Source organism: Cebus imitator, unplaced genomic scaffold (genome assembly GCF_001604975.1).
Source record: "Cebus imitator isolate Cc_AM_T3 unplaced genomic scaffold, Cebus_imitator-1.0 Scaffold121, whole genome shotgun sequence".
Taxonomy (NCBI): Eukaryota; Metazoa; Chordata; class Mammalia; order Primates; family Cebidae; genus Cebus; species Cebus imitator.
In genome coordinates, this window is record NW_016107436.1 from 3683720 (window position 1) to 3692213 (window position 8494).

At 48.3% G+C, this 8494-nt stretch overlaps 1 protein-coding gene across 1 annotated transcript in view; it reads right to left on the bottom strand.

Moving 5' to 3' along the window:
* The window catches only part of CUNH17orf64 (chromosome unknown C17orf64 homolog), an 11494-nt gene extending 3000 nt beyond the window's left edge, over positions 1–8494 (bottom strand). The window contains exons 1-5 of the mRNA XM_017539838.2: positions 8356–8494; positions 5276–5377; positions 4825–5000; positions 4351–4450; positions 1501–1696 (exon numbers count right to left, since the gene is read on the bottom strand). Coding sequence (XP_017395327.2) covers positions 1501–1696; positions 4351–4450; positions 4825–5000; positions 5276–5377; positions 8356–8406 — 625 coding nt within the window. The 5' untranslated portion in view covers positions 8407–8494. The remainder of the gene's footprint in view (positions 1–1500; positions 1697–4350; positions 4451–4824; positions 5001–5275; positions 5378–8355) is intronic.

The window sequence follows — 8494 nt, forward strand, 5'->3', positions numbered from 1 at the left end:
ATATATATATATATATATATACACACACACATTTAAAAGATTTGGAAAGTTAATAGTGATGATGACAATGTGATGTTTATATTTCCTTATTTTTGCTTATCTGTATAATCGAATTTTCTGTTTATATTTATACTAATAAAAACGTTATTAATTTTAATAAGTGCATGAAAACCCATCGTCCAAGGCTTTCTCCTGTTACTTCCCTCCTTGCATCTCTCCAACCTGCTCTTCCATTCACCACCAAACCCAGGTCATCTACTGGCTGCCCTTCACCTCTGCACTTTCTTTCCACTTCCCTCCTTTCCTTCATCCACATCCTTATCCTTTTCTTTAAAGCCTGTCCCAGATTTACCCCCTCCAGGCAGCTTGTCTTGATTGATACATCCTTTGCCCTGTGGCCTCAGACAGCTGTTTGTAAAAGGGAGGTAATACCACCTATCTCATCAGGATGATAAAGGGGTTGAGTGAAATTAATAGATACAAAGCCCCTGGTACAAAGAGAAACCATTCCAGAAGCCCAGAGCTCACATTCCTCATCTGAGTCATGAACTGCTTGGCCCAGAGCATCTTAGTTGTGGATTGGTCTTCATTCTCTTGTATGTTTACATCCTCAATTTAAACAGGACCGGCCGGACTCAGTGGCTCACATCTGTAATCCCAGCACTTGGGGAGGCCAAGGTGGGCAGATCACTTGAGGTCAGGAGTTTGGGCCAACATGGCAAGACCCCCCACCCACTACTAAAAGTACAAAAGCTGGGCATGGTGGTACACACCTGTAATACCAGCTACTTGGGAGGCTGAGGCAGTACCCAGTACTCACTTGAACCCGGAAGGCGGAGGTTGCAGTGAGCCAAGATCGAGCTACTGCACTCCAGCCTGGGTGACAGAATGAGACTTCATCTCAAACAAACAAACAAGCCAAACCTAAAAAATAATAAAATAAAGGCCAGGTGCTGTGCCTCACACCTGGTAATCCCAGCAGTTTGGGAGACTGAGGTGTGTGGATTGCCTGAGCTTAGGAGTTAAGACCAGCCTGGACAACACAGTGAAACCCCGTCTCTACTAAAAATACAAAAATTAGCTGGGCGAGGTGGCAGGCACCTGTAATCCCAGCTACTCAGGAGTCTGAGGCAGGAGAATCACTTGAACCCAGGAGTCAGAGGTTGCAGTGAGCCGAGATTTCACCACTGTACTCCAGCCCTGGCGACGGAGCAAGACTTCATCTCAAGTAAATAAATAAAATAAAATAAAATAAAATAAAAACCTTTCTATAATGAGCACACCTAGTGAAGAGGAGAACTAAAAAGAAAAGAGAAAGTGGAGGAGAAGAAAAGATGGACCGGAAGGAAAAGGCAGGGTGAAGATAGAAAGGAGGGAAGAGGAACTTGTCAGGCTCCAGGCAGAGGCTCCTGGCTGCTTGAGTCTACTCTTGGGAAACACCCAGACACCACTCACAAATCCGTGGGCCCAGGCATCACCCCAACAGCAAATGGGCATTACCTCTCTCGACATGGTCCTGGGATGTCTGCTCCCCAGGCAGGGAACTCCCTTGAGCTGGGGCCTGCATCTTGGACAGCCGCTCCTTCACGCTGCTGATGTCACCACGCAGCCCCCAGGCATCACAGAGCTTGGGCAGACTGTCTTCCTGGTCAGCCAGCAAGGATCTCTCTGGTGCATCCAAGGGGTACAATGCCACCTGCCATGGAGCCTCCGTGTTAAGGAGAGTGTTAGGAGAGGGGGACCTGAACCTTAGAGTCCCGGCCCTGCATTTGTTGAGAAATCCTGAGATCTGGCTGCCCCTCACACTTCCCTAACCAAAAGGATGGGGTAGGAATCACAGATGTGGAAAAGAAAGGACCTTGAGGACATGGAGGCAAGCTGCCAATGGTGTCTTCTTGGGTTGTCCTTTATTTTGAGATCAAATCTTCCATCTCTTTTTGGAATTGCAGTGTCTTACGGGTTTGTTTGCAGAGAAACATTTGTTTTAAAGACCTAACTTAGCAAAAATTAAATTGGGAGCCTTTGTAAGCTTTGAGTCTGTTTAAAAAAATAAAATTTTCATAAAATTGAGAGCCTGAATTTTGACATTAAAATTCAAAGACTATATGTGTATATATATATATATAATATAAATTTTTCAGCCGGGCACAGTGGCTCATGCCTGTAGTCCTTCGGGAGGCTGAGGTGGGCAGATCACTTGAGGTCAGGAGTTTGAGACCAGCCTGGCCAACATGGTGAAATCCTGTCTTTACTAAAAACACAAAAATTAGCCTGGTGTGGTGGTGCTTGCCTGTAATCCCAGCTACTCAGGCTGAGGCAGGAGAATCGCTTGAACCTGGGAAGTGGAGGTTGCAGTGAGCTGAGATCACGCTACTGCACTCCAACCTGGGGGACAAGAGCAAAACTGTCTTGGAAAAAAAAAAATTCAGGGCAGTGAAATTCAGGAATCTAGAAATCAGTTGAGTGGCAGCTCCTTGCAATCAGAAAAGAGATCACTGAAATGATCCAGTCATTACATGCTCAGAGGAAGAAGTAGATGCAGAGGCGGGGGCCTGGTTTCAGCCGCCCTGCCTGAGTGTGACAGGAAGGAGTGGTTAGAGCGCAGCTCTCATCCCAGCTGTTGGAGGCTGAACCTGGCCTCTTCCTTCCTACTTGGTATAAGGGCTGCGACAAATTACCTTACTTGCTGCAGACAATAATCCTAATTACCACTTATGGTTACTTTTGAATATTACTTGAAGGAACACAAAGTGCCTGGCACATAGAATGCCTTTATAACTGTTTTATCTATGATTATTACTCTGGACCGGTGGTTCTCAAAATGTGCTTTGTAAACCCCCAGGAGTCCCTGCAATATTTTGACCTCAGGGACCTCCTAAAGCCAATGGATTCTGATGAAACCTAGTATGAAAAGTTCATTGATACGAATCTGAAAAGGCTACATATTGTATGACCCCAACTATATGACATTCTGAGAAAGCAAAACTACAGAGACAGTGAACCTAAGATCAGTGGTTGCCAGGGGGGTGGGAGCAGGAGGGCAGGGACAAATAGATGGAGCATAGGGGGTTTTAGGACCATATGATACAGTGTATGAGGACATGTATATGGAACTCTTCCATATGATACTGTAATGGTAGATACATGTCATCGTACATTTGGCAAAACCTATATATAGCCTATACAACATGAAGCGTGTGCCCTACTGTGAACTGTGGACTTTAATAATAGTGTATCAATATTAGATCATCAGTTATAACAAAGGTACCACTCTAATGCAAGATGCTAATGATTAGGAAAATGGGGAGAAGGGAAGAGTAGATGAGAACTCTATACTTTCTTTTCTTTTTTTTTTTTTTTGAGATGGAATCTCGCTCTGTTGCCCAGGCTGGAGTGCAGTGGTGCAATCTCAGCTCACTGCAACCTCTGATTCCCAGGTCCAAGCGATTCTCCTGCCTCAGCCTCCTGAGTAGCTGGGACTACAGGCATGCGCCACTACACCCAGCTAATTTTTGTATTTTTAGTAGAGACAGGGGTTTCACCATGTTGGCCAGGATGGTCTCAATCTCTTGACCTGGTGATCTGCCTGCCTCGGCCTCCCAAAGTGCTGGGATTACAGGCGTGAGCCACCGCGCCCGGCTTCTTTCCGCTTAGTTTTTCTGTAAACTTTAAACTGCTATTAAAAAAAAAGAAAAAAGTCTAGGCTGGGGGGAAAAAAAAGACTAGCTGAAACAGGGAAGAGGTGAAAGCACCTCTCTAAGACGTGCCTACCAATGCCAGGTCAGTTTGGCACTGCCATAGTAACACTTGGAAGTTGCGACCCCTTTCCATGGCAACAACCCAGAAGTACCACCCTTTTTCTAATAAATTCTGAATAACCACCCCATAATTTGCATGTAATTAAAGGTGGGGCTAAGTCTGAGCAGAGAACTGCCCCTGAGCTGCTACTCTGGGCACACTGCCTGCAGGGCAGCCACGCTCCACCAGGAGCAGTACCTCTGCTGCTCCTCTACATGGCCGCTGCCGTACAAGCTGCTGTTTAATACCTCTGGCTCACCCTTGGATTCTTTCCTGGGCAAAACCAAGAACTCTTCCGGGCTAAGCCCCAGTTTGAAGGCTCGCCTGCCTTGGATCAAATACATACGGAGAGCTTGATGCTGAGCCTCAGCCTCTTCAGCTCACTCTGCCCAGGGCAGGGGTAAAGGTTGAGCAGCAGAGTCTTGCCCTGGCAGTGTGCCCTGGGAAGGAGCAGAGGGGCTCTGGATGTGTCAGTCCCAGGCCTTCCCCAAAGTCTAAGGACACACCAACCATTCCTCAGCTGTGTCCAGGCAGAACTGTCCTGTGCCTTACCAGGAACTTGGCCGGCTGGTTGTTCTTGGTGTATTTGTAAAGTCGGCAAAGCTGCTTTGCTTCCAGCTCTGAGAAGAGGGAGACGAACCGCCAGAGCATCCTGCAAGAGAGAGGCCCCAGGCTGGGGAGGTGGAGCACAGTGCTTTCTCCCTCCAGCATCTGTCTCTGGGGCAGGACCCACCCAGGAGAATATGGGCCACATGCCCCTTCAGGGTTTGGGGTTGGGGGGATGGAGGGGTGGAGATCTGCCGGAACTTGAATATCCTGTCCTGGTGTTCAGCGCCTGCAGCCAGTTACTCAATCAGAGCCAAGATGCCATCAGGCCTGCCCTGAATGACTAGGAGCTCTCTCCACCCCTCCATGCTCCTGACTCCTCCCCATAAAGATGAAGGACTGGGGGATCGACTAAGGTGTCCCCTTGAATGGAGCGGGGGTTTCCCAGGAGTAGTATGGGGAGCAAAGAGGCTGCCCTACTTTCTCCAGTGCTTGATTTCCCAGGCTCGGCAGTAATGCTGCAGAAAGGTGTTGATGTGGTCCCCTAGGACCACAAGGCTCTGCTTCATGTACTTCAGCTTCTTCTTCTGGGGAAGGTCCCCAGGCAGGTGCAACTTTCGCAGGAACTTCTTCAGTGGTCTTAGGTATTCTTTACACTGAGGAGGCAACAGGTGAGGTGAGGGGCCTTGGGAGAAAAGAAGAGGCAGATGGGCCGTCCCAGCTATCCAGCAGACCCGTGTGGCCACAGCCTTCAGTGGCAAGGTGCTGCGTGTTTCAGGAGGTGGCCCCGGTGCACCTCTCACTCCACGTCCTTCCCAAGAGTAAGAAAGTGGAGCAATGCACTGTGGGTCTGAGGCCCGCCATTTCTTGACTCAGCCTTCCTGGCCAATGGGGTAAAGGGGACAGGGTTCCAGGCAGGCCCTTTACTCACAATTTTGAAGGTGTCCTGATCCAGGCCCTTGGCATGGCGCAGGAGTGAGTCTCTGGCCAGGCTGGCGCTGGAGCTCGTCTCTAGGCAGGGTACATTTGTCACCTGGGAGGAGGCAGGGGACACTCAGCCAGGGGCTTGGACCGTTACTCCTGGGGGCAGTGCTGGGCAAGGACTGGCCCAAATGGCAGCCAAAGCCCTTCTCCATCGCCCTCTGACCTTCTGGACCCAGCACTGATGTGAGTGAGGCTTGGGCAAAGAAACTCATCTCTGAAAATCTCTGCTTAGAAAACCTAGAATATTCCACCTCTTTCTTTTATAATAATCATAGCATATTCTACTAGGTAACTTTGCAAAGCACCTGGTAAACATTAGCGCACTTTATTCTCCCACAAATTCTGTCAGGTTAGATGTTATATGACCAACAGGTTTATGTGCCTGCTGGACAGTCACAGTCCAATATATGAAGACAACAAAAGTTGCAGCAGACCAGCCTGGGCAATATAGTGAGACCTTGTCTCTACAAAAAATATATAAAAATTAGCCGGGCATGGTGGCGTGCACTGTGGTCCCAGCTACTCAAGAGGCTGAGGTGGGAGGATTGCTTGTGCCCAGGAGGTGAAGGTTGTAGTGAGCCAAGATCACATCACTGTGAGAGAGATTTTATTGATCGTTGGGTTCTCAGTGAGGAGATGGAAAGAGACCCCTCCTGAAGGAGTTCTGAACTGGGGTTTTTAAGGAGATCATGGAGAGGGAGGGACTGAAAAAACTGGGGTCATTGATAGGTCAACATCAGGGGGATGAAATTATGAGGATGTGAAAACTGTATTCTTTGGTGAATTAGGTTTTTGAAGGGTTCTTTAGACCATGTGGCATCTGTAGTTTTACTGGTGTGTAGGACTAGACATAGTATTTTAAAGAGAAAACTTAATGCTTTATAATGTTTGAGCTGTTATCTACAGAGCAGTTAAAGGAATATCATCTTGTAACAGGGTCTGTGGAATTCTTTATTTTTTTTTATGAGACAGAGTTTCACTCTATCACTCAGGCTGGAGTATAGTAGTGGGATCTCAGCTCACTGCAACCTCGCCTCCTGGGTTCAAGTAATTCTCCTGCCTCAGCCTCCTGCACAGCTGGGATTACAGGTGTGCACTACCACATCTGGCTAATTTTTGTATTTTTAGTAGAGACGGGATTTCACCGTGTTGGCCAGGCTGGTCTCAAACTCCTGACCTCAAGCGATCCACCCACCTCGGCCTCCCAAAGAGCTGGGATTACAGGCGTGAGCTAACGTGCCTGGCCGGGTCTATGGAATTCTAAGGAAACAGGCACCAAACTCTAAGGAAGTTGGTCAGAGCACAGGCTGACCTCATGACTCATGCTGAATGGGCTGCAAGCTCAGTTTATTTTCATTTTTTCCCTCTTTTTTTCTGATTAATTTTATAAAGTTTCAATATCATTAACCCTGGTTACAGATGAGAACAATGGGGCATCAAAAGTTTTAAGCAACTGGTTGGGGGAATGAGCAGGGATTGATTTACTCGCTCACTCACTCAAGTGTTTGCTGACTGCATCAGGCTGGGCCCATTTCTTTGCATCCCTAGCCTCTACCATCATGTCACATGACTTACCATCATGTCACACATATCACGTGTCATGATGCTAAAGGCTAGGGATGCAAAGAAATGGGCCCAGCCTGATGTGTGTCCCCTCCAAATCTCATATTGAAATGCGATCCCCAGTGTTGGAGGTGGGGTCTGGTGGGAGGTGTTTGGGTTATGGGGGTGGATCTTTCATGAATGGGCTTGGTTCCCTCCCTGCCCTAACTAGGCAAGTTTTCACTCTGTCAGTTAATGTGAGAGCTGAGTGGTAACAAGCCTGCTACGTCCTCCTCTCTCTCTTGCTTGCTCTCTTACCAAGTGACAAGCCTGCTCCCCCTTCATCTCCTGCCATACTTGTAAGCTTCCTGAGGCCTTCACCAGAAGCAGATTCTGGTACCATGCTTTGTGTATTGCCTGCAGAACTGTGAGCCAAATAAACCTTTTTTCTTTATAAATTGTCTACTCTCAGGTATTCCTCTATAGGAATGCAAAATGGACTAATAAACCGTGCCTCTAAGAAGCATTCAAAAAAAGTGGACGCTGGTGATGACGAGAAAGAACCTTTGACTGCAAAAGTGGGACAAACAAAGCTGGAAATTAGGCCGGGCGCGGTGGCTCATTCCTGTGATCCCAGCACTTTGGAAGGCTGAGGTGGGAGGATTACTTGAGCCCAGAAATTCAAGACCAGCATGGCCAACATGGCAAAACCCAATTTCTACCAAAAATACAAAAAAATCAGCTAAGTGTGGTCGTGCGTGCCTGTAATCCCATCTACTTGGGAGGCTGGAGCGGGAGAATTGCTGGAACTCAGGAGGCAGAGGCTGTGGTGGGCCAAGGTTGAGCCACTGCACTCCAGCCTGGGTGACAGAGCAAGACCCTGGAAAGAAAGAGAGAGAGAGACAGAGACAGAGAGAAAGCAAGCAAGCTGAAAAGCAATGGACAAAGTGACTGGTGAAATAACACTAGGAGTCAGAACTGGATTTGCACCTCACCTTTCAAAAGCCGCTCAGAAAAGTATGAATTCTGGTCTGTGTTCGGGGAGAACAAGGAAGATCCATGTCCAGACCAGGCTGAAGGGAAAGGCCAGGGGAAAGGGAAAGAGTGCAGGGAGAGGAGATGTGACACAGGCTTCTCCAGGTCCTAGAGACACAGAACTCTGACAGGTCAACTCCCCCAAACACAGCACACACACCACACAGCCACACACACAGGCCACGTGTACATACGCATACATACTCTCAAGTCTTCAAAACCAACAATGAGATGCGACCTCTTCCCCATCATCTCACCAGGAAGGCAGTTTAGGCACAAACGTCTAAATGAATGAACATTCTTGTGCTTTAGGCCTCTTGCTGCCTCAGGTACCCTACCATTGTTCTCTTCTTTCCTGAATTTCATGTTCTCTGCTTTCCAAAACCAGCCCCTCCGGGACCCTCCTTCCCTCCTTCCTTCCATCCCTCCCTCCCTCACACCCCACTTCACCTTCTCCAGCGGCTTGTCCCCTTCACCCCCTTGCCCATCTGAGGCCTCCATCTCAGCAGGTGTGCCGGTAGGCTCCAGAGTGGCACTCCTCACGTCCCCTCTGGCTTCTGACCTACTGCTTCTGTGACCTGGGCGTCTC